The 24,776-nt window shown below is 34.9% G+C and overlaps 1 protein-coding gene, 2 long non-coding RNA genes and 1 other non-coding gene across 6 annotated transcripts; 2 read left to right on the top strand and 2 right to left on the bottom strand.

Annotated features, from left to right (window-relative positions):
* Positions 1 to 1,978: 1,978 nt before the first annotated feature.
* Positions 1,979 to 3,204, bottom strand: LOC146938204 (uncharacterized). Its single transcript, XR_015031138.1, has 2 exons — positions 2,848 to 3,204; positions 1,979 to 2,263 (listed from the first exon to the last, which is right to left on the bottom strand). It is a non-coding gene; the product is annotated as an uncharacterized LOC146938204 (long non-coding RNA).
* A 2,431-nt stretch (positions 3,205 to 5,635) lies between these two features.
* LOC146938203 (AUGMIN subunit 5-like) lies at positions 5,636 to 8,552 on the top strand. Of its 3 annotated transcripts, none has more exons than XM_085752189.1 (5): positions 5,636 to 5,913; positions 6,265 to 6,336; positions 7,532 to 7,694; positions 8,074 to 8,146; positions 8,363 to 8,552. In XM_085752189.1, the coding sequence occupies exons 1-4, from the start codon at positions 5,779 to 5,781 to the stop codon at positions 8,136 to 8,138; spliced, it is 435 nt and encodes a 144-aa protein (XP_085608315.1). In that variant the 5' UTR covers positions 5,636 to 5,778; the 3' UTR covers positions 8,139 to 8,146; positions 8,363 to 8,552. The 3 variants fall into 3 exon arrangements, 2 of the variants coding, with proteins under 2 accessions (XP_085608315.1, XP_085608314.1); XM_085752188.1 differs by having other exon boundaries at positions 5,639 to 5,913; positions 8,059 to 8,146; XR_015031136.1 differs by having other exon boundaries at positions 5,774 to 5,913; positions 6,265 to 6,754; positions 8,059 to 8,146.
* Positions 8,553 to 14,133: 5,581 nt separating this feature from the next.
* Positions 14,134 to 14,240, top strand: LOC146938202 (small nucleolar RNA R71). The gene has a single exon (XR_015033629.1). It is a non-coding gene; the product is annotated as a small nucleolar RNA R71 (small nucleolar RNA).
* A 9,177-nt stretch (positions 14,241 to 23,417) lies between these two features.
* LOC146938201 (uncharacterized) lies at positions 23,418 to 24,321 on the bottom strand. The gene is made up of 2 exons (XR_015031137.1): positions 24,068 to 24,321; positions 23,418 to 23,930 (listed from the first exon to the last, which is right to left on the bottom strand). It is a non-coding gene; the product is annotated as an uncharacterized LOC146938201 (long non-coding RNA).
* Positions 24,322 to 24,776: the final 455 nt, after the last annotated feature.

Here is a 24,776-nt window from a genome sequence, read left to right as displayed (position 1 = left end):
AAAAATAGATGCTTAGAGCATCGCCAACGATGAGGTCCTCACCATTTAAGATCTGGTAACTAATAGGTATCCCATGGGGAAATTTTTTTGAGGGTCTTCTAATACCGAGAGTCTCACTTAAGACCCCCAATTCTTAATTGGACCCGACAATACTTTTTATTAAAATAATATGTTAGTGTTGAAATGTAAATGATGAAGAGTTATTGCTGGAAACCATTTAGACTTTTTGTCATAGGATCCCCATTGGAGTACTTATTGTGTACTTTTATTAAAAAATTATAAATGAATGATATGTACTTGGGAGACTCGTTTAAAACCTCAAAATTGGGGGTCTCCATTAGGGATGCTCTTACAGTTTGATACATCAAAAACAAACAAAAGACGAACAACGAAACTCTAAGATTAATGGTTTTGGGCCCACTGAAAAAATGAGAGTAGTAAGTTTTTTTTTTTTTTACAAATAGTGAGTATTGTTGAAAACTCATAAATACAATAAAATGGAAAATAATTTTGAATTATTTGGTTCAATATCAGAATTGTGTGAAGAATGGTGAAATTAGAATCAACATCTATAGAAAAAATTCAAGAAAATCACTACATTAACGTATGGATCCAAAATTTGCTGCAAAATTAATTAATAATATATTTTATAAAAAAATTACATCATGTGAAAATGAAAAAAAAGTATTAAGTTGTTTTTAAAAACATATGAGTAGATAAAAAAAGTATGAGTAATTTATTTTTTTCTCATCACAAATGTTTTTATTTTTTTTCAATAAATAATATGAACTTAAATAATGTTTTTATGTAACATTAATTCAATCATTCCTTATATATAAATAAAAAAAAACTTTTTTCTTTGACCCTTCTTATCACCCTTGTTTTTTATTTTCTTGCTTCTACAAATAATATGAACTTTTTTATGGAAAGAAATAATATGAACTTAATCAATGCTTTTTATACACCACCAAACTATTCCTTATAGAGAAAAACAAAAAAGCCTTGCTTTGAATGATGTTTCTTATGTGGAACATAGACATCGATTCTATTAATTTTTGCTCCCTTATTAAATTATAGCTGCTATGTTGGTACATGTTATCCTTAAAAAAAAATGTTGGTACATTTAATATATTTGTTTTTTTATCTCTTATTTGCATATCTTGTGCTTAGTTTTGATGCTATCAATATTTTTTAATTTTTTTAATTTTATAGAGAGAAAAAACTTTAATTTTCGCACATAAATTTTTCAAATCACATGAAAAAATACCGCCCAAATTTTATATCAATTCTCATGATGCAAAACAAAAAATATGTAAGCTATAATTAGTTATGATATTAAATGTCATAATATCTTTAAATGAAATTTAAGGTGACAGTAAAGATAATTGGGACAAAGACAATCACTGAAATTAATGGAAAAAATTATGTTGTCTCTTTCTTTGAATTCGGTTTATGTCCATAATTGTTTATTTGGCTAGGTTTATGTCCATTAGTTTTTTATTTGTCATTTTTTTCTTAATAAATTTTAGCCTAAAAAGCTTGTTAAAAAATATGCTTAAAATATCTATAATTTGCTATTTTAAATACGAAAAACTATCTTGAATATTATTTACAAATGAAAGATATAATATTTTATTCATTATCATAGTTGAAAAGTGATATCTTTAATATATTGAATTGATAAAATAAGAACATCATTAAATGTAATATCATTAAAAAATAAATTAATGATTTTGTAATGATAAATGTTAGTAATTAGTTGCAAAAGGAAGCCATTAATTACATTAACTGGAATATTCATTTAGAGTTAGATGTCGTGATTATGCGTCACGAGAAATGAGTCATGATTCAATTTGATTGGATGATAAAAAAACATTAAATGAGATGAAGAATGTGAAGATGTCACATGTACTCTTGATTTAAAGGAAGGCAAATGTTTATAATAAAGATTGGTTTATATTCGAACAATCATAACTCGTCAATATTACTGCTAGCATTTTTACAATCTCAATGCAGATAAAACTACTTAAAATTCATATAACATCAGACACTTTAATCAAATTTTTAATATATACAACTCTAAAAATATAAAGCTTGATTAAAATATACAACTCAATGTAATTTTTTTTTACAACTTTTATTAGTTTTGTAAAATATTCAACTCTACAGATCCTTTCTATTGTTGAGAGGAACTCTACAAATCCATGTAGTCAAACTTCAGTTATTGCAGCCTTGCACTTCATCTTTGATTGAATCCACATAACTGGAAAAATAAGAAATTAATAAAATCTAGTCAAAACCAAAGAACAATTGGTCGAAGAGCAACCCATATATTTCAACTGTTGCTAAAGAAGAAAAGTTGATCAATTTTTTTGGCAAAAAGACTATAAAAATATAGAGATAGAAAGAGGATTAAAAAAATAAAATAATGGGTTTAAATAAATTGCAATCTGAGAGTAGTCAAGAACCAGAAACAAATATGTGATATTTAGAGAATAAGGATGAGACACTATTTATAAGCACTATGAAGAAAAATAATACAAATATTTTTTATAAAAAAATGGATACAAATTATAAATGAACAAACATGATTGTTTTGAAATAATTTTGTATTCTTTAACTGAATATTGAAATGATGTGAGGAATGGTTATGGTTGAGGTAATATTTATAGGAAATTATAAACAAATCTCTATTAAATAGTGGTTAAAACTTTCTGTACACAAATACTAATGCAAGAACGATCAACACGCATCAATGAACATTTACACAAACACGGGCTTCAAACCAATACTAACACGTTGACACCGTCAATAATCTAAGAAAATAAAATATTTGAATCCACTTACCTTGTTACACTTGAGACTATGATTTTCATCTAATTGATTTTTACTATATCATATTTTTGTGATTGAAAATATGATCGTGATTTAAAATATGCTCCCTAACAACCTGAAGAGAAAAAAAGAATGGTGTTAAAGCTTGGAAGGAACATATGGAAATGAAGAAGATAAAAAATATGTTCATTTTTTCATGTTTAACTATGAAACAAATTAAAAAATGCAATGAAAGTTAATTAATAGCATTTACACGCCATTAAACCATTCATTTTTCAGTCACCATTTACGTTTTTAATCACAAAAAAATAAGAAGAAATATTCTTTGATGAGAGATATTCTGTCTTGTGTACATGAGAAAAACATTAAATGAGTCTCTCACTAATAGGTTGTCACGTGTACTTTAAAAAAAAATAGCGCAAATATATATAATAGAGATTCAATTAGTATGTATTACTGTCATTTACTAGGATATAATGTTAATTCATAGAATAGAGTCTCGGTCAACTATAGAAGTAATTATCTTTCCATTTACTGTAAGGTATTCTTATGTATATATGTAAGCTACTGTACATCAATGAAAAGCACTCAAAATCAAATACTCTCTTATCTTATATAGGTATCATTTCCATGATACATGATGAATGAATCTGAACGTGTATATATACCATACCATGGAATCACATGAATCACATCTCATTCTTTTTCAAATTCAATCGAATCCCTTGGCAAATAATGGAATCCAGGTGCTGCTTGCCTACCATGATTTGATAGATATAAGTCTTCCATCCTTTGATGTTGTTGTTTCCAGTTTTGTACAAATCACTTATGTTTTTGTTATTTAATTTTATTGTAGGACTTCACTCACTCACGTCTGAAACTGCTTCTGAAACTGGTGTCGTGCCTGTTTGAGGAGTAGCTGAGTTTTGGATGCTGTTTTGGGCTAGCAGCTGTAGTTGTTATGCTGGCTTCATGTTTTTCTCTTTTCATGTTTGCTGTCATGCCTTTATCAAAACCAGCTAACATAACTATTACTTTTTTATTACTACTATATTCGAAAATGTAGTTTATTGGTTTATTAAGCTTCAAATGTATCAGCACCACTTCAAATGTAGTTTATAAGGAGATATTCGAAAATGTGTGACCCAATATTTGTACGCCCTTAAATACTTTTTATGTTTATTTATTTTATTTTTTATGTAATGAATAATATCAGAATTTTTTTAGCTTCTCCATTTTTAATGTCCCGGGCGGTAGCACGGGGAAAAGATCTAGTATTTTGACACTCCCGCTCCTGCAATTTGAGTCTCCTCCCATAGCTTCAAAACCCTAAAATCCAATTTCATTCATCAATTTCATTTTCCCCAAATCTGAAACCACCACTCTCCCCCACAATCCACTTTCCCCCAAATTGAAAGCTACAATCTCACTCTCCCCCACCAAAGCATCACGTTTCTCATTCTCCCCCATTCAAACGTGAATCTCAATCTCCAACCCATGGCTCAATCTCACCATCACTAACCCCGGCTCAATCGAAGCTTGCTGTTCCTCACCCTCAATCTCATATCCAGTGAGTCTGCACCGTCTTCCTTCATTTTAGTTCTTCCCATTTAAAGTTTAATTTTTACGTTCGAAAGCTTCTTTTTTCTTATCGATTATGATTTTGCTACTACTTCTATCTATGCTAGTTTTTTCAACTATTACATTAATTAATTGTTATGGTTATCAGATTATTCCTTTTTCAACAGCTGGGTTCCTTTTCCACTCGCTGTATCTCTTCATTTCTAGGTTATAATTTCTTTTCTCCTTTTGTTTATTTAAGAATTTTATTTTTTAAAATTTTCTGCTTTTAGATGTTGATTCAACTTTGTTAGTGTTGTCTAACCAATTTTAAATTGGTTGAGATCAACTCTGTTATGTTGATTCGCCGTCGGGTGCCGCCGTCGTGGTCATGTGAGAGCTATGAATTGTGGGCTGAGAGTTAACACTTGTTGACCGATTTTCTATGGCATGTAGTTATGTGTGGGTTATAAATTGTAGTTTGAGAGTCAGTTAATGTGCGTTTATCGATTTTCAACAATGTGTGGTTATATGGGAGGTATACATTGTAGGTGAGAGTTAGTTAACGCGCGCTGGCTGATACTCTACGGTGAATACAAACCGGTGCCAAGTGGTTTTATTGAGGGAAGTTTTTTTAGTAGCTTGGGGTTTGTATTTATGCCCCTTTATTTTAGGATCTGAAGAGAGATTGGTTGATTTATAGTATGTTTCATTATAAGCTTCAATTGGATTTGATTCCGCGTTTCAAGACGTGTTTACTGTAGCTAGAACTTTGAGTTTTCGTAGAAACTTGAAAGTGAGAGTTAAGTGTTTATTACAGTGTAACGAATCTGATACAGAGAGCTTCATTTGCATGGTTCAGACTACACTTGAACTCAAAATTTAGTGATCAAAATGTTTTGTTGATGTGTATTCAATTGATATAATATGTAAGTTGTTAAGTTTTTCATGTAAGGAATGAATATTTGTGTGTTATTGACTGCAAAACGATTTCGTAGTGTTATGGTATATTAACAAAGAATAACATTTCATGAACTGATTTGAGTTGTTTTTAAGGTTCCTGTCAGATAAAAACTGTTGATTTTAAGAATAACATTATTGTAACCTTAGCTTTCTATAGCTTGCTTTTTTATGTTACTTTGATTAGATTCTGATAGTTGATTGTTTTGTGCCTTTTTTTTACCTTGATGTTCAACTTGTGCTTGTCCGCATGCAAAGAATAAGAAATTTTCTGGACTCTTTTCTTTTTAGTAATGTTTGCAATTTCAATTTGTTTATTGACAAAGTGCAGAGGTCTCATTTTATGATCTCACAGAACTTATACAGAAGATAATTGATTTTTACATGAAAGTATGATCTTATAGAATTCATTTTACTAAAAAGATGTTATTTGGAATATTGACACAACATGATTTGATAGAAGTTAACATGATTTGCAGAGATGGATTTGCTCGACTGTCACTGAATTTGATCGATTTCTCATTGGATTTGGTCGATACTCTGCATGCTTATGGCCAGGTTAGTGAAATTCTTTCTTATTTGATTATTTCGTTGTTATATTTTAAGTTGTGTTTTGAAATTTGCGACAGTAGCTGAACCTGTTTAAGCTTTTTGTTCAAGAATGGTTTGACCAATATTGTTAAAAGTATCATTTTCACAGTATGTACTTTGTTTGATAGTTAATAGCTGAATCTGTTTAAACTTTGGAATGCAATGTTGTTGTGTTATTATAGTTTTGATTTCATTATATTTTAATTTCAATTTCATTGCTTATTGATGAGTTGTTGTGGTTTGTGTTGATGATTACATGATGATATAGCTCTAGTCCCTTCATTGCCTCTAATGTTGGCTAGTTATTTTGCTTTTCAGCCTTTGTTGAGATTGATAACAGGAAATTCTTCTTACAACTTGAATGAGGAGACTGATTTAACACCTTTTGAGGTAAGCATAATGAAAATTGAATTTTGATGTTGTTAGCTTTGGGCCCTGTTTGACTAAGCAAGTGTTTATAACATAAATGCTCATTATATGCTTATGTATAAATGTGCATTATATGCATAAATGTGTCAGATGCCAACTCTGCACTTGCACAATTCATCCTTGATTTGGCCTGATCATAATGAACTTTGTGTGGCTACTTTATCTGATATAGGTGTTGTTTGGTACTTTACTTCTAGTTTACATTCTAATTTGGTTCCATATTTTGGTCACACAACAATACATGCTGAGGTACCCGAGAGTGGTGAACATGAATTATGAATCACTTTGTGGAGCTTTCTTGGACTGAGATATTTTGCAAATAGACCTTGTGGAGCTTTCTTGTTCAAAAACTAGACCTTGTAGTCACCCTCTTTTAAATGCAAGTGCAATATTTCTTTCATTCACTTCACTAATTTTTTTATTATTGAGTTCCTTCACTAAATTTGTTTACATTTTCAATTACCCGTTAACATATGACTTTAATCACTATTTCTAAATTTCCAAAGTTATTATACATATTAGTAACTTAAAACCCCACCTTCATCTTAAGAGCTAGTGACTTTGCAGGTTTAGCAACTACCTATAAGTGCTCTTAACTCATACAAAGAATGCTATCAACACTCTCTCTAATACACACGTTCTATCCCTCTTGTTGATTGGTTACAATTCACGCGTGTTCTACCAAATTATGAGTTTCATAAAAGTTTATAGATGTTGTTATACCATTAAGAATTAAAATTGAGAATGTATAAATATGTGTACCAAAAATTAACCTTGTTTAAAAATCCGGCGGTATTGTGTGTGTGTTTTGGATTGTTTTTGTGTTAGTGTTTTGGGAGTGAGGGGCAAAACGGTGTATTTTTTACTTAAGAGTTGCTTCTGTAGTTTAGTGAGTAAAAATATTTTAGATCATTCTCCTATACCTTATCCTTTGTTTTGCTCTGTCCCATGATCAAATTTTAAATATAATACTAAGCAAATTTTTTTGTGCTATATTCCTATCTTTTTTAGCAAATCAAATGAATCCTAATACATTTTTGAGAACGGGGAACTTTTGATGGCTTTAGAGGCATTTGCTTGAATATATTAATAATCTATCTCATATATGAAGATCTACTTCAACTTATATTTAAATTTATCATATATTCTGGTTCAGGCACTGCTTGAGGCCATCGGGTCCAGTGGATCATCTGGACAGGAAGCAGTTACAAATGCAGAAATAAGTGCGGCTATTTGGATAGCAAGAGCCGGTGCTCAGGATTCGTCGGCAATTCCATCAATATGCCAAGTTTCAGCTGCACTTGAGTATACTGCTGGTGGTGAGTATACTATTATTGTTCATGTGCTGAAAGTCTCTTTCCTGGTGCACAATCCAGTGCTACCATAGATGTTTGATATGGAGGGGATGGAAGTTCTTGTTCTTGGATGAAATAGATTTTTCTGAAACTTGTCTAATGCCTAACAAAACTATTGAATCTGTTAGTTTTGATACATTTTAAAATGAAATTCCGTTATAAAATATTTTCGATTCATTCCTTACTCAATATTTGTCCTCTGCATTACTATTGAATATTAATTTCGTCAACTTACAAACGTAGTTTCAAAGGTATTTACTATTGGTGGTATGCATATATGTGGGCTCAAATCTATTCTAATGTAGTAAATGATTTTCTTAATGCACAGGCTTGGAGGGTTCAGATGCTGGTCTAGCATCCATACTGGAGTCCCTGGAGTTTTGCTTGAACTCAAGACTGGTGTTTTGAATGAAAGGGTAATGATTTATTTGTTTCACATTGAATGCAATTAATTGATCTTGTGAGCTTCTCTGTAAGAAATAGCTAAAATTCCATAGTGGTTATTTTTGACAGATATATCAGAAAGTAATTATAAGTTTAATTGCGCGATAAGTTAGAATCATGACTTGCGTGACATTATTACTTATTTTTGTTAATTGATGTGTCTTATATAATCTTTGACTTATTTTTAGGCGGAAGACTTAGAATCACCAAACAGAGCATAGCATTCTTTGGAGTCTATTCATCTCTAGTTGATCAAAACAACTTCCTCGCCAAATATCATCTACATAATTGATTAAATTTTTATGTTAGGAACTCAAGAAACCTTATTGTATCACTTGTTTGTATTTTATATGAATGTAAAATTCATATTTTAGTTTATGAATTTGTTCATATTTTTTATTATGAATTATTTTAGTTTTATATATTTTTTATTATGAATTATTTTAGTTTTATATATTTTTTATTAGTAAATAGTTCTATTAAAAATTCAGGAAAAAACTGATTTTTTTTTTTTTAAATTAACTCAACATCTGCGACCCTTGCAAACTGTCGCAATGTTTTTTTTATAAATAAATTTTATGCATCTGCGACCCTTCACCAACTGTCGCAAGTCCCTTGAAATCCATTTGAATCTCCTCATTTGCGACCCTTAGCAACTGTCGCAGTGCCTTTTGCGGCAGTTGGTGCGGCTGTTCTATGAAGGGTCGCAAAAGACACTTGCGACCCCAACATCCGTGACTGTTGGGGAAGGGTCGCAATTGTACATCTGCGACCCTTCTAACAGTCGCAATCTGCCATTTTAAAGGTCGCAAAATGCAGTTTTTCTTGTAGTGAGGGTAAAACAGTAAAGCTGCAACAGGGTAACTTGGGCCCGAAGAAAAAACAGCAAAACAGGTTTCTTGAACGGGCACGGGCCGTGCCAAGCTTCTGTCTTGGTGGGATTATATTTTTGTCCCGTATCTTCGTATTCTCGCACTGTATTTGCTCCAGTCCTCTTTCTTTTGCTCCAAGGCACCTTCCACCATATATTCGTTCCTAAAATATAATAAAAAGCAATTTAAAGTAAAATATTCAAAAAGGAAATAAAATGCAATAAAATAAAATCAAATCTTAAATAAAACTAAACTAAATAATGCAATAAAATAGATTAATCTATCACTCATCAAACTCCCCCACACTTGAATCTTTGCTTGTCCTCAAGCAAAAGGCAATAGACATAGCAGCAACAAAAGATTAATCATGGCAATATTAAGAACACATGTCTCTAAAGAAAGGTTTTGCTTCAAGTACACTAATTACAATTTCAAACATTCCTCATGAACCTATTCTACCCAACATCAAGTCTCAAGTGAGTGTGTGTGTGCGGTCCAACCCTTTTCTTGCTCCTGTATAAGACAGATATTATGAGGAATAGGTTCTATCCTTAATGCTAAAGTAACCGAGAAAAGTCCTTTCTTCATTTCATATAAGAGTTATGGGAATTTAAATTAAAATTAAATTAGATTTAACAATTAAGCACAAGGGGCTGCAGATGCTTAGGGGCTATCTATCCTCGTATGAAGTCTTCTCGCATGTAATTGTCCTTTCCCCCTAGATTCAAAATCACCCTAAGCAGTGCTGCAAAATTTTCTTTTATTTCATCTCCGCGTAGGAAGTCTTTTTGGATGTAATTGTCCTTTCCCCCTAGCATTGATGAATTTGTTTCACTTTAAGTTCAAATTAGGGAGTCACCACCACAATTAGGAAGTTAGGGATTGTCCTTTCCCCCACATGTTGGTGCCATTCTCCCGCCCGATTTAACTTTAACGATTAAGAATATAACAATAAGGCACAATTGATTAATTTTCCCACGCAAACTTATACTACTTTTACTTTTAAGACTTTAAAGGGTCTAAGTTAACACTAAAGATAGAACGTGTTCCTTAAAATACATATTCATACATTTGCTCAAAGATTGCAACCGGGTGCTTTTCTCATTGGAGATTTTCACAATAAAACAAGACATGGGTATAGCAAGAACACAAGAAACACAAGAAACTACTTTTATGTACAAGAAGCAACCTTTAAAGAAGAGACAAAACAAAAAAATTTATGCCATATTTTACATTAAAAACAAGCTACTAGTCATGCCTCTTGCTATAAAAACAAAACAAAAGAATAAAGTTCAAGGGAGTTTGGACACTACGACTCTAGACACTTTATTAGCCCCCCCCCCCCCCCACCACACTTAGGGGAAGCATTGTCCTCAATGATTCAAAGAAAAAGAAATTAAAAGAGAAGAAGGAGTAGAAGAAGAAGAAAGAAGGAGTAGTAGAAGAGAGAGAAGAGAGAAGGGAAGAGAGGAAGAGGAAAGCTCACAATGTCTATTGAGGTCCATAATGAGGACCTTGGAGTTGTAGATGTTGCATCATCTGGCGGAGCATCTCGTTATTTTCTTGAGTTAAGTGGTTGCCCCTTTGAACATCGTCCCTTAGTCCGATGATTTCAACACCTTGCCTTTGTTGCTCGGTGCTCACTCTTTCAACTTTATTGTGAATCCATGCCCATCTTTGATCTTCATTAAGTTCATTGGTTTCATGGCCATGGTGCCCCTCTTGGTGCAAGTTAGCACCTTCTCCTACATCATGGTGCAAGTCAGCACCCTCTCCTTCATCATCTTGTTATTCAAGAACCTGCACATCATCAACATACAACCAATTTTCTTCCACCTCGGTGGTAGTCCGAGATGGGTTAGGCAATAAAAACATGATTGGCACATTTAGCTTAAGTTGGTAGTGTAGTGGTGGACAATGTTTAATGAAATTCATAGCAATGAGGGTTTCTCGGTTAAGCCTATTATTTCCCTCAATTGGTTTGATCCCCTCATCCTCACTCACACCAAAACACCTAGCTATGTATGTAATGATGCCACCCACCACTATGTCTCCCCTTCCGGGTGGTCTATTACCCAAGAAATCTAGGTAATCAATCAAATAAAAACCAGTGTTGACGGGGTGGTTGTAGAGCATTGCCCATAGCATGAACAAATCATCGGTTCTAGTGTTTCCTAGCTCGGTTCGCCCCCAAATAGTGCAAGCCATTACCCTTTGAAGGTACCTAAGTACAGGGTTGTGAATGTTGCTAGCTTTGTTGGACCTAGGGACGTATTCATCAAGGCCGGTGATACGTTTCCAAAAGGCAGCTGGGTCATAGTTATCCGGTTTTAGACTATCATCCCAATGATCATGAATATACCCCTCATTGACAAAACCTAAGGCTTCATAAAAGTGCTGGAGAGACATATTATAATCAACATTCATTAACCGGAAAACAACTCTATGGTTAGGGTTATCAAAATATAGCTTATCTTTGGTAAAAACAATAGAGCTCAAAAATTCATAAGTGAAATTCTCATAACCCCGCATAGGTGTTAACATGTTAGTCCAATCTAACCTACCCATTAGCCTAAAAACATCATCTCTAAGCCCTAGCACATTCAAATCATAAGAATCAGGATATCGTGAGGGATGTAAGGTTTTAGAGATAAGAGTTGTGTATCTGTCCCTTTGAAAGTTGTCTTTAAACTTGATCCCATGATTCTTGACTTGTGCTTGCTTCTTTGAGGGAGGACCGGAAGAGCTTGTTGGTTCCTTACCACTTTTTCTTGAAGCCATTTGACCCTTGTTTGAATTGGTTTGAAGGTTTAGGGTTTGGGAAGATTTTTGGTGGAAAGGATTGGTTTAGGGTTGGGGTTGATGTTTAAGTAAGGTTTGTGGGTTTAGATGTGGAGATTGGTTAAGGTTTTGTGGTGTTTGGGTTAGGTTTTGAAAGATTAGGGTTTTGGTGAATTATGGGTTTGGGTGGATGAAAGTTGTTTTTGATTGGTGGTTTATGTTTAGAATGAAGTTTGTGATTGATTGATGAAAGAATTGAGTAGATTGATGAAGATTTGAGGGAGATATGAAGGTTTGGAGGTTTGAAGGTTATGGAGGTTTTAGAGAGAAGTTTGAAGGTAGAGAGAGGTTTGTGTTAGAGAATGAATGGAGAAGAAGAGAAAAATTGGTGATATAGTGCTCCAGAGGTCGGGCACGGGCCGTGCCAACATTCTGTGGGTCTGGCCTTTTTTTGTTCACAAACCATGGCACGGCCGTGCCAACCTCAGCACGGGCCGTGCCAACCTTCTGGTAAAGGGGACTTCAAAATTTGTCAATTTCTTGATTTTTTTTCTATTCACACTTCGACAATTACCTACAAAACAACTTAAAACAAAGAAAAACAAAACAAAAGCAATTAAATGTGTGGGTTGCCTCCCACGAAGCGCTCTTTTAATGTCATTAGCTTGACGGTTAGAAATAGTCCTTAGAATGGATCAAAGATATCATATTGTGTAGATGACGCTATAAAACATTCTTTCACAACATGATCGTTAAGCATGCAACAAGAATAAAGAGCGGGACCTTTCATAACGTTGTCCAACTCAAATCCTACCATCTTATCACTCACTTGAAAGACTATCCTACCGTTCTTGACATCTATAAGAGCTCCCGCAGTGGCGAGGAAAGGTCTACCTAGGATTATAGGGACGTCTTCGTCCTCTGAGATGTCAACAACTACAAAATCAGTTGGGATGTATATCCCTTCTATCTTAACAGGTATGTCCTCGACAAATCCTACAAGTTTCATGGTAGAACGATCAGCTAGCTTCAATTCTATTTCGGTAGGTTTCAATTTTCCTATCCCTATCCTTTTAAGAAGAGACAAAGGCAGCAAACTAACACTAGCTCCTAAGTCACATAAGGCTTTGTTTATGGTTTCATTCCCAATTTCACATGGTATGGCAAAGCTACCTGGATCTCTAAGCTTAGGGGGTGCCTCTTGAATGATTGCACTAATGTCCTTAGCCAAGGCTATTGTCTCACTATGCTCAATAGGCCTTTTCTTTGAAAAAATTTCCTTTAAAAACTTGGCATATAGAGGCATCCTAGACAAAGCTTCTGCAAAAGGAAGTTTAATGCAAATCTTCCTAAGTATGTTGACAAATTTTTCAAACTTACTCTCTAGTTTAAGCTTATTAGGATTTAAGGGGGATGGAGTTTTGTTTTCTTCAAGCGGTTTTGCTTCTTCTATCACAATTTTATCACCTAAAGGCTTGACACTTTCCTTCCCAATGTTTTTAACCTTAGCAAAAGTTTCTCCTAACTTACTACCCCCAAAAGATATGACATTAACTTGGGCTTTGGGATTGGCTTCGGTTTGACCAGGAAAGACTCCCGGTGTTTGGGAAGAGGTAGCCACTTGTTGGGCTATTTGGGCGATTTGAGTTTCAAGCATTTTAGAGTGAGTAGCAATAGAATCAACTTTGGTATTGAGCTTGGAAAGAGAATCATTCAGAAATCCGGTTTGGTTTTTAAGTTCTTGAAGTTGTTTATTTTGGTTGGCAATGGAATTTTCCAACAAAATTTCCAAATTGGATTTCTGAGTGAATCTCTGGTTGTTTGCATAACCGGATGGTGCTACTTGTCCATAGGGATTTTGGTTTTTATAAAATTTTTGATTTTGTCTCATCCCTTGGTTGTATTGAGCATAATTCATTTGCTCAACACCGTTAATAGCACTACCTAGTTGGCAATCAACACCAGCATGACCAGCTATACCACAAATTTCACAAGAAGGAGTAGAAGCAGAATTGATAGCACTACCATTGAGTTTTTCAAGTTTTTCAGTTAGTGTATCAATTTTAGAAGCAAGGTGGTCATAGTTAGAGACTTCGTACATACCTGCCTCCTTTTTGGAGGATGAAGAACTAGTGATGGCTCTCTCGTCGGTCCATTTGTAATGATTTTGAGCCATGTCTTCAATCAAGGCATATGCCTCCGTATAGTTCTTGTTCATAAGTGCTCCACCTGCAGCTGCATCAACAGACATCTTAGTGGTATAAGATAAGCCATTATAAAAAGTGTGGACTATAAGCCACTTCTCTAGGCCATGGTGGGGACAAAGTCTTAGCATTTCTTTGAAACGCTCCCACGCCTCATAGAGAGATTCCCCATCTTTTTGGTTGAACCGTGTGATTTGGTCTCTAAGTTTAGCGGTTTTAGATGGTGGAAAGAATCGGGCAAGGAATGCTTGCCTCATCTGATCCCATGAAGTAATGGAACCGACTTCGAGGGAATGGAACCAAGCGCTAGCTCTATCCCTTAAGGAAAAGGGAAAGAGATGAAGTCTTACGGCCTCTTAGTTCTCCTTCATGGTTCCACTAATTCGTAGAAAAACGGATATGTGAAGATTGGGATCCTCGGTGGGGGATCCCGAGAATTGGTTTTGCTGCACCAAGTTAAGTAGGGCAGGCTTTATTTCAAAGTTGTCATCCTCAACCGTTGGGTACACAATAACAGCTTGTGGCTCAGCCATAGACGGCGTTGCATACTCATTGAGAGAGCGATTGGCCATGGCGGTATTATTTCGTGCGTCTCTCTTTCGTTTATGCAAATACCTTTTGATCTCGTTGATTATTACAACTCGATTCCTGGTTTTTCGCATAAAAAATTGAGAACCCAAGAAGTTAACGATAACAGAAAAACAAAAAGTTAAAAATAAAAAGAAAAAGAAAAGAGAAAGAAGAAGAGAGAATTCTAATCACTAAGAAAAAGTTAATCAAATTAGTTAACTCCCCGGTAACGGCGCCAAAAACTTGATAGGGCCAAACCGCAAGTGCACGGCCTATCGAAGTAATAGTAGTAAGTAGAGTATCGTTCCGCTAGGGAGTTGTTCAATCTAATTAACTTTTAGAAAATGATCAGAGGAGAAAGAAATAAGAAGTTTGAGAGTGCAGTTGTTTGAAAGTAAATAACAATAATAATAAAGAGCCTTGGGATCATTGGTTCATCATAATAACGAATCTTTTCACAAGCAAGCCTTAAACTTTATAATTCTATGTTAATCTTAATTTCTAAGGACAAGTTTCTCTTTAGCATATCACAGCTTCTCTCGAAGTCAGTGAGTGTATCCCTCCAACAACCACACCTATTCTCATGGGTGATTGCCTTTGGGACCCTTGAAGATCGAAACTTTATGTGTCCCAAGGTTTGCTAGACTATTCTCATGTTTCGCAAACCTTGTCTAAATTCACTTGTTCGGATATCAAAGCTCCGCGTTCGCTTTATGAATTGATATCTGTGATGATGAATTAACAATTATCAAACCCTCCGCGTTTGCTTCCACAGTTTGATAATAATTAATTCATGTTAAAACGGTGAATTTAGATTAGGAATTAAGGTAACATATAATTAGGGTTTAAGGCTTGGCTTGATCCGGATTACGTCATTAGACTTATCCAACAATCCCAAGACAAAGAAGTCTACTCACTCATGTTCATCGTAGACATGGGGGAAGAAGAGAGAATGCGATAAAGTAAATTGCTAGAAAAGAAAGTAAAAGGATATAAAGACTTTATTGAAATTGTACTTAAAATATTCAAAGGAAAGGTGAATGTTTATGGTGGAGAGCTACTCTATTTATAGCTTTACAATCGACTTAGAAACTAAGCAACGAAAAGGGTAAAACAGTAAAGCTGCAACAGGGTAACTTGGGCCCGAAGAAAAAGCAGCAAAACAGGTTTCTGGAACGGGCACGGCCGTGCCACATGTTGGCACGTAGGGATGGCAATTGGACCCAGGCCCGATGGATACCCGCAAAAAAAACCCGCAATGGGTAGGGTAAAACCCCGTTTTTATGGGTATGGGCATGGGCATGGGTCCGGGTAATTACCCGCAAACTTAAAAGGGTACAGGCACGGGTATGGGCACTATACTACCCAGCCCCGCAACCCGCATATATGTATTTATATATTCAAAAAAAAAAAAAAAAAAATTATGTATGTTAATTAATTAATTTACCTAACTATTTAAGCTTAAACCTAAACCTAAAAATTGCTTATTACAGTAACCTAAACCTAGCCTTCTGTTGCGTTGATTCTTTGCTGCTGCTGCTGCGTGCCTTTCGTTGCTTTCTGTTAATCCTTCTCTTCTACTTCTAGGTAACATCTTCTTTCCCGTTGTTTTGTTTTCTCTTTTCCAAATGTTTTACCAAATTCAATCCAATATTTTTATAAAATAGTATTTACACTTTTCTCATACTTCAGTTTTTTTCTCATATTGTTTTCCATCCTATTTCAGTTTTTTTCTATGTTGATTGATATAAAATCAATATTACACTTTTGTGTTGTTTTTAATATAATCAAACTAACATTGGAAATTTTCAATTCACTTTTGTGAGTGGGAAGGAAAACACTTCTTAAGCCATTCAGTCGTGACTCAATGGCTGATTTGATTTTCTCTTGTTTTTTTTATAGTTTGAAAAAACAGACATAGTCAGGTGCCTACTGCGTTTGCAATTTTGGTAGGGACAGTTACGTGTTTGGGACATAATACTCGAGAGATTAGGTATTGAATGAAACCTCACATTCTAATCTCAGTAATCTCACCAAAAGTAATAAAGAAAAAACATGTCTATAGTCTATACTCTCCCAAAGGATCATGATTATTTTTTGGCTGATTATGGTGGCACTTATATATGTAGTTTTTTTTTAATTTAAATGCAAAAGAATAAACAATTTACTCCATATACTATAATTGAAACATGTTTGGATATAGTTTACCAAGTGCCACTGCATGGTATAGGTTAATGTCTCATATTTGGGGTGGACGTAGTGCATGGTTTTCTTTGAACTTTTTTATTTGTTAACAATTGCTTTGAATTTTTTATTTGTATATGTTTCAAGTTGTGGTGGCTACTCAAATAATTTTTCCTTATAATACTTAATATTACATTATTTTTTTCATTAGTGTGATTCTAAACAAAGTACCACTTATTAACAATTGTATTGTTTCTAGATGGAATCTGGGAGTGGAATGATTCAATCAAACGATTCTGAAAGTTCCCCTTCTCTCACACAACCTGGAATCACTCCTAGTGATAATGTGGACAATTCTGACAGAGATCAATCTCAATCCCCAACTGACGTTATTCCTCCTCTTACTGATGATGATGTTGATGCATGTGAATTGACTAATGAGGGCAAGAGAAAAAAGACATCTGATGTTTGGGACCATTTCAAAAGAAAAACAATTAAGGGGGAGGAAAAAGCTATCTGCAATTATTGCAACAAAGCTTTGACAGGTAGAAGAACCGATGGAACTAGTCATTTGAAGAAACATTATATGTCTTGTAATAGAAAACCGTATAGGGATATAAGACAAGCAATCTTGTTGAGAGAACAAAAGAAAACAGACGGGTCATCTTCTTATTTGAGTAACTATCACTTTGATCCTGAAAAGTCAAGAAAAGACCTTGCTAGTATGATTATAATTCATGAGTATCCACTTTCAATAGTTGATCATTTGGGATTTAGAGCATATTCAGAAGGTCTGCAACCTTTGTTCAAGGTTCCTAGTCGAAACACAGTTAAAAGTGATATTATCAAAATCTATGAAAATGAAAAGTTGAAGACCATGGGACTCCTAGACAAGATTGAGAGTAAGATTGCTTTAACATCAGATATGTGGACAGCTAGCAACCAAAAGAAAGGGTATATGGTCATTACAGCTCACTACATTGGTGATGATTGGAGTATGCAAAGTCGCATTTTAAGGTATGATATTTACTTGAAATTTGTTAACATTACCTTACATATAGAATTTGCATTGTCTTCATATCTAATAAATATCTTGCATGATAGGTTTGTGTATGTAGAATGTCCACGTACAGCCGAAGTTATTTCAGACAAGTTGTTTAAATGCGTGATAGATTGGAATATTGATAGAAAGTTGTCAACCATCACTTTGGATAACTGTAACACTAATGATTGTGCTATTGGTATGCTATTAAACAAGCTTGACTGTTCTACTCTTATGCTTGATGGTCAGTTGTTTCATATGAGGTGTTGTGCTCATATTTTAAACATAATTGCTCAAGATGGTTTGAGTGTTCTTGGAGATGGTATTGAGAAAGTTAGGAATAGTGTGGCTTTTTGGACAGCCACGCCTAAGAGAGAACAAGGTTTTAGAGAAGCAGCACGCCAAATAAAAGTTACAATCACAAAGAAACTCATTCTTGATTGCAAAACCAGATGGAATTCTACTTATCACATGCTTATTGTTGCATTGGCTTATAAAGATGTTTTTATTCGTTTAAGAACAAAAGATCACTTGTATACATCTTTGCCTACAACAGCTGAGTGGGAAACTGCAAAAGAAATTTGTTCTAGATTGGAAGTATTTAATCGTGTAACTGAGATGTTTTCAGATACACAATATCCCACAACAAACATATTTTTTCCTTTAGTTTGTGAAATAAAACTATCTTTGAAGAAGTGGGAGACTTGCTCAATTGAATCTATTAGAAATATGGCTTCAAAAATGATTGTTAAGTTTGACAAATATTGGTCTGTTATTCATGGAATTATGGGAATTGCCATTGTTTTGGATCCAAGATATAAAATGAAGTTATTAGAATACTTCTATCCTTTGCTTTATGGAAGTGCATCTTCAAATGAAATTAGCAGCATCAAGCAATTATGCTTTTCATTGTTTGAAGAATATCAAGCTAAAATCAATGAAATGGTTGAAGGTTCAACTGAAAAGTCCAATGACAAGGATTCAAATATTGATGATGTTCATGGTAACAATTATCTTAGTGGTTATGACTCGTTTGTCAATGATACCAGTGATATACAATCAAAGTCTGAGCTAGATAACTACTTGGAAGAGAAGTTACTACCTAGAAATACTGCATTTGATATACTAGGATGGTGGAAAACAAATGGAATTAAGTATCCCACATTGCAAAAACTTGCTAAGGATATTTTGGCCATCCCAGTTTCAACTGTTGCTTCAGAATCTGCTTTTAGCACAAGTGGTAGGTTGTTATGCCCTCATCGTTCTAGGCTTCATGAGGATACTTTGGAGGCGCTTATGTGTGCACAAAGTTGGATGAAGCAGGAAAAGAAAGGTAATCAATAATACAATTATATATTTTTTCAATGAAATTATTTTTAGCCTAACTATTAATTATTTTTTGGTATAGCTTCTATTGGTATAATTGGACCAATGCAATATTTAGAAGTGAAGGACAAGCGCTTGCAAACTTTTCAAGACTCTGATTCTGAAGATGAGGTAAAATAATATAAAAACTTTAGCAACAATTTATTATAACTTGAACATGCAACTGCAACTTTTTAATGTATAACTAATGGAATGTATCTGTTTTTTCTTTCTTTCTAGGATATGGAGGACATAGGCTCAGGAGCTACAAATTGATGATTTAAATCAATTTTATGTTTATTTTAGTATGCACTTTTTTATATGAATTTTGAATGTTTTTATTTTAATTTTCGAGGGATATTTTGGATGTTTTTTTATTTCGCTAAATACTACGATTCGTACTATTCTATGAGTTGATTCGAAATTTTTTGGATCATAGTTTTATTTCAATTGTTTTGCTTTTTTATTGTCTTTTCGTAGTTAAAGTGCGGGTAATGGGTACGGGTATGGGCACTTAGGTGCCCATAGGGTATGGGGAAGGGCACTAAAGTTGTTGCCCAAGAGGGTACGGGCACGGGTACGGGCATTTTTTACAAACGCGGGTATGGGGATGGGTACTATAGTACCCTGCCCATTGGGTACCCATTGCCATCCCTAGAAGAGAGAATGCGATAAAGTAAATTGCTAGAAAAGAAAGTAAAAGGATATAAAGACTTTATTGAAATTGTACTTAAAATATTCAAAGGAAAGGTGAATGTTTATGGTGGAGAGCTACTCTATTTATAGCTTTACAATCGACTTAGAAACTAAGCAACTAAAAGGGTAAAACAGTAAAGTTGCAACAGGGTAACTTGGGCCCGAAGAAAAAGCAGCAAAACAGGTTTCTGGAACGGGCACGGCCGTGCCACATGTTGGCACGGGCCGTGCCAAGCTTCTGTCTTGGTGGGATTATATTTTTGTCTCGTATCTTCGTATTCTCGCACTGTATTTGTTCCAGTCCTCTTTCTTTTGCTCCAAGGCACCTTCCACCATATATTCGTTCCTAAAATATAATAAAAGGCAATTTAAAGTAAAATATTCAAAAAGGAAATAAAATGCAATAAAATAAAATCAAATCTTAAATAAAACTAAACTAAATAATGCAATAAAATAGACTAATCTATGACTCATCATACGTAAGGGCAGGGCGACCAGTACTGCCAATCCGGATCATCTCCTGCAACAGCTCCTCTTTAGTCATCTCGGCGCTCATGGCCACAACATTATGAGCCATCTGCACGACATCCCTGATGATCGTCAGTGTGTCAGGCAACTCTCTGGCATGCTCTTCCTCTATAAGTTGTTCCCGAATCGCCAGCCTGGGAGGAGATCCTTCATCAGGTGGGATAATCCGAGGGTGAGAGACTTTGGCATACCAAGCCATGTAGCCATGCTGATGCTCCCACACTCTCTGACACCTCTGTCCCCAATCAGTGTAGAACCATGCACTGGGGTCTATCAACAAAGTAGCCAACATCTCCTTAGGCATCTAAGGGACATCTGACGGATGTCAGGGAATGTCTTGTACAAAGCTAAACTGCCTCTTAACCCGCTCAGATAAATGACGGTGCACCCTCTCCATCCCGTACATCAGTCATCCCGAGTAAGTGACAATAAGCTGAAAAGGGCGCATCTTTCTGTGATCATCATATGTAGACCACCTCACTTCATCCACCTCTACGCGATCCAGGAGTAGGCGGTAATGTGCACAATTGTATGCCCTCTGGTAGTAAGCTATCTCCCCGCACATGGTCTCTCCGACTTCCAGCTCTTGGTTTTCTTCCTTTGGTATGGACCTGGCAAATGCTCCAAAATTCATCCCTGCAACAAAAAAATAATACACAAATGAACATTCGAGTTAAATATTAAATAAATATAACAAAATGATAAATACAATATAAAAACTTCACAAAAATATTAAAATAAAATCCAAAATAAATGTAGTCGAACTTAGGAAAAAAATAATCTAACCTGATGATAAAAACTATAAAATAAATTCATAAATAAATGAAGATAAATATTAAATTATTACCATAAGAATGGTCACACAACCAGCCATCGTCTTGTTACTCGGATGAATAGAATCATCAAGATAATCATATTGGTAAGCTAAGGTCATCCCTCCCCATGACCACTTCCCAATCACATTCAAGTCTGTCATACAATCAAGATATATCAAGTCGATGTGTCTGTTCCTTTTGTTAGTGAACAGCGCACTAACGACGAGATATAAAAGAAAACTCCTCACACACCAACTCCTCCTCCTATCTCTCTCCAGCATCTCCTCCCTCGTCTGTGGGTCATGCAGTTGTCTAGCCTCTGTCAGGTGCTCCTCATAAAGTATCTCCTCCAGCTCTTTCCGAGCGGTAGTCGCCTGTTTACCTTTGCGCATCATGGCCTCTCTATAAAGCCGCTACTGCTCATCCTCCTCCCCAGCCATATCTGTACTAAAAGGAATTAAAAATAACATAAATAAGTGGGCAATGTATTTAGCCATTTCCTAAAAACTATACACTTTTAAGGTAACACAACCTAAGGCATGGAACTATGGATCTAACACTCACATTATACACAACACCAAAATGCAAGTATAACATTTTGAGCAAATGCATTCATCAAACTTAATATAACATATATACATTCATCATATTTTATGTAACGTATAACATTATGTAATTCTTCAAACTTGCCAAAAAATGTAAAAAATTCAAGCTTAGAATCATTATAACATATAAACATTATAAAATTTAACATATTTGCAAAAAAATTACACAAAAAAAGCAAAATTATATCACCTAGGCATTTCATCAAACACCTTAAGTGCATTCTAAATAGTAGCACGATTAGTGTTATTTGAACATCTAAACAACTACATTATACCTAAACCTACTCTAAATAACAATGATAGCAATAACCATACATTATAGCATAAAATTCTATCATAATATGCAATTTTTAAACCTAACCTAAACACTAACATTTTGCTAAAATTATCAAAATAACACCCTAAACAACCTACATTGCATGTAAATAGGATTAAGATGACTTACTTGTGATTTGCTTGAAGAAATTTGGATGATTTTCGTGCAATTGAAGTTTTGGTGATTTTGGATTAAATTTGTGAGTGTTTGGTTTATGTTTCTGTAAACAGAAAATGAAGTTTCTGTTCTTCTTTATTCCCAGATCGCATCGGTAGTTAACTACCGTTGAGGCCAGCGGTAGTTAACTGCTGCCGGTTTGGCAAACGGTAGTTAACTACCGATGGGGTCAATTTCGTACTTTCCATGTGTTATTAGAAACATCTTGAAGTCTGAACAGCAATTTTCAGGTATGACATGGTAGGAAGGAAGCTTATATAAGGCTATATCACACCCCTTCACACACTTAGACTCTACCAAAAAAACACATTCCAGAATCGCATGTGAAAAACAATAGTAAGTCATTTTCGAGTTGCATTGAGCCAATAAGAGATATAAAATCAAAATGGTTTTCGAAGGATAGCAAGAAGCAGACAAATTTGCATATGTCCTTTAAATTACATCATGGTCCTTTAAGTTATTTTAGTTATACATAAGTCATTTAAGTTTGTAAACGTTTTCGATTTAGTCTGTAACACCCACTGCTGACGAGGGCAGGGGAGTGATCGCCGGTGCACAAGGTACGACAATGAGCGACTCCCGACAGCTTATAGAGGAACCGAATCACATCGGAATGAGAGGGATCCTGAGGCCGTGTAGGTACGGGACTACATGGTTGAAGGAAGGCTTATAAGAATTGTTTCGTACTACCTATATCAACAAGATGCATCTTCTTTTTGGTAGCCCATTCCATAAGAACTCCACAGTTAAGCGTGCTTGACTTGGAGTAGTCTTTAAAGGATCATTAGAGAATATATTTCTCTGACAAATGTTATTTTATACATATGGAGCAAGTATCAAATTGATAACCTTATACTTAAGGGCCCCAATGCATTATTAGTTTGGTTTGTTATGTGTGTTGCTCTTGTAGGGCATTCATGTAGGCATAAAGCAACCAAATACACCAACGGAAATTACGCTTGCATTTAATACTAGTTTTTCATTTTTGTATTTTTTGCAACTTTTGTGATCAACCACGACCTCAAGATTGGATTTTTTTTTTTTTTTTAAGCCAAAAGGAAAATAAATTAAAAAGAGAAACCAGGAAGTACAAGATTGGGGGGCATGTACCTGACCCAATAAACCACAAAACAACCTGAAACAGGTGATACAACAATAAGGTACAAAAGTGGTATAAAAGAAACAACCCTAAACAATCACAACCACGGACAATCCAGCGAACCCACGTGTGAGCATGAAACCGAATTGCAAAAAACACGCAGAGTGAGCATTCAGAGCTTTTGAGAAGGCGTATGAATCGTCTGCCAACACAGAAACGATCCAAGGTCCACAACTCCCTTCTAGATGAAGCAAGTTAAACGCCCTTTCAGGCCAATCCAACCAAACACGAACCAAAGACGGAGTCGCATAGGTCTTGAAACTTTAGTCGAAGTCCAGATCATGGGATGAACAACCGACGAAAAGTCATCACAGTCCACCAATGGCGCGAAAAGCAACCGCGGCAGATAAAGTCTAAAGGTACGATAAACGATAACTACCGTCAACACGGAGTATCTACGCACCTAGCTCTTTCGAGCAGAGTTAGACTATAGAACCAGATCCTAAATTTATAAACCAAATTTAAGATTATCAAACAGAAACATAGGATCACAACTATACCACCAGCCATCTTCATCTTCCTGTAACAACCACAAAAGTAAAAACAAACGAAAATAAAAGCAAAAACAGAACCAGATACCCAAGAGGACAAGAAGCCTGCCGGCGGCAAGGATCCGGTGACACAAAAACCGGCAACACAAAATCGACCCTCATCCCATCAGCGTAGGCGAGAGCCAGATCCGTCACGACCAAGATCACGGCTGCGTAACGAAAACACAACCTGTGAAAACTAGATCAGCAACAGGAGGACCGCCTGATAGAGAAGAGGATCGACGGTGGTGCGGAGGCTGAAGCTCAAGATTGGATTGATTGAGGGGTAAATAGTTGGGTTCTTTTTTCTTCATAAATTGTGTCACTATATTTTGTCCCATTTCAATCATTTTACACAATATAAAATAAGATGGTAAATGAATGAAAGGAAGTGGTGACTTTGTTGAATTATTCATGTTAATTATTGATGTATTTTTGTTGGTAAATGTAAAATGAAAAATAATATCTTGAGAGAAAGGCACATTAATTAGAGGGTACAATTGATATTGATAAATAAAAAATTAAAGTTTCATTGAAAATTAAAAGTGATTATATTTTGAGACAATTTTTTTTCCTTCTTTCAAATGTGATATGAACAACCGAATAATTAGTCCATGAAATGTTAATTCAGTAGCAAGAACTCAGCCTTATAATCTCAATTTGGGACGGCTCGAAGGTTAAGACAATACTTCTTGGCACATATTATCGTCATTAGAACCAATCAACCGATAAGACAAATTCTGGGCCGCCCCGACGTT

Source organism: Medicago sativa, chromosome 3, assembly GCF_051527215.1.
Source record: "Medicago sativa cultivar Bolivia chromosome 3, Bolivia_mono, whole genome shotgun sequence".
NCBI classification, from domain to species: Eukaryota; Viridiplantae; Streptophyta; class Magnoliopsida; order Fabales; family Fabaceae; genus Medicago; species Medicago sativa.
This window is presented reverse-complemented; position numbering and strand designations above follow the sequence as displayed.

Coding starts and splice junctions, on each gene's coding strand:
- LOC146938203 (XM_085752188.1), top strand. CDS start 5,779: ATGTTATTTGGAATATTGACACAACATGATTTGATAGAAGTTAACATG. Junction 5,914..6,264: donor CTCTGCATGCTTATGGCCAG/GTTAGTGAAATT, acceptor TTTGCTTTTCAG/CCTTTGTTGAGATTGATAAC. Junction 7,695..8,058: donor ACTTGAGTATACTGCTGGTG/GTGAGTATACTA, acceptor CTTAATGCACAG/GCTTGGAGGGTTCAGATGCT.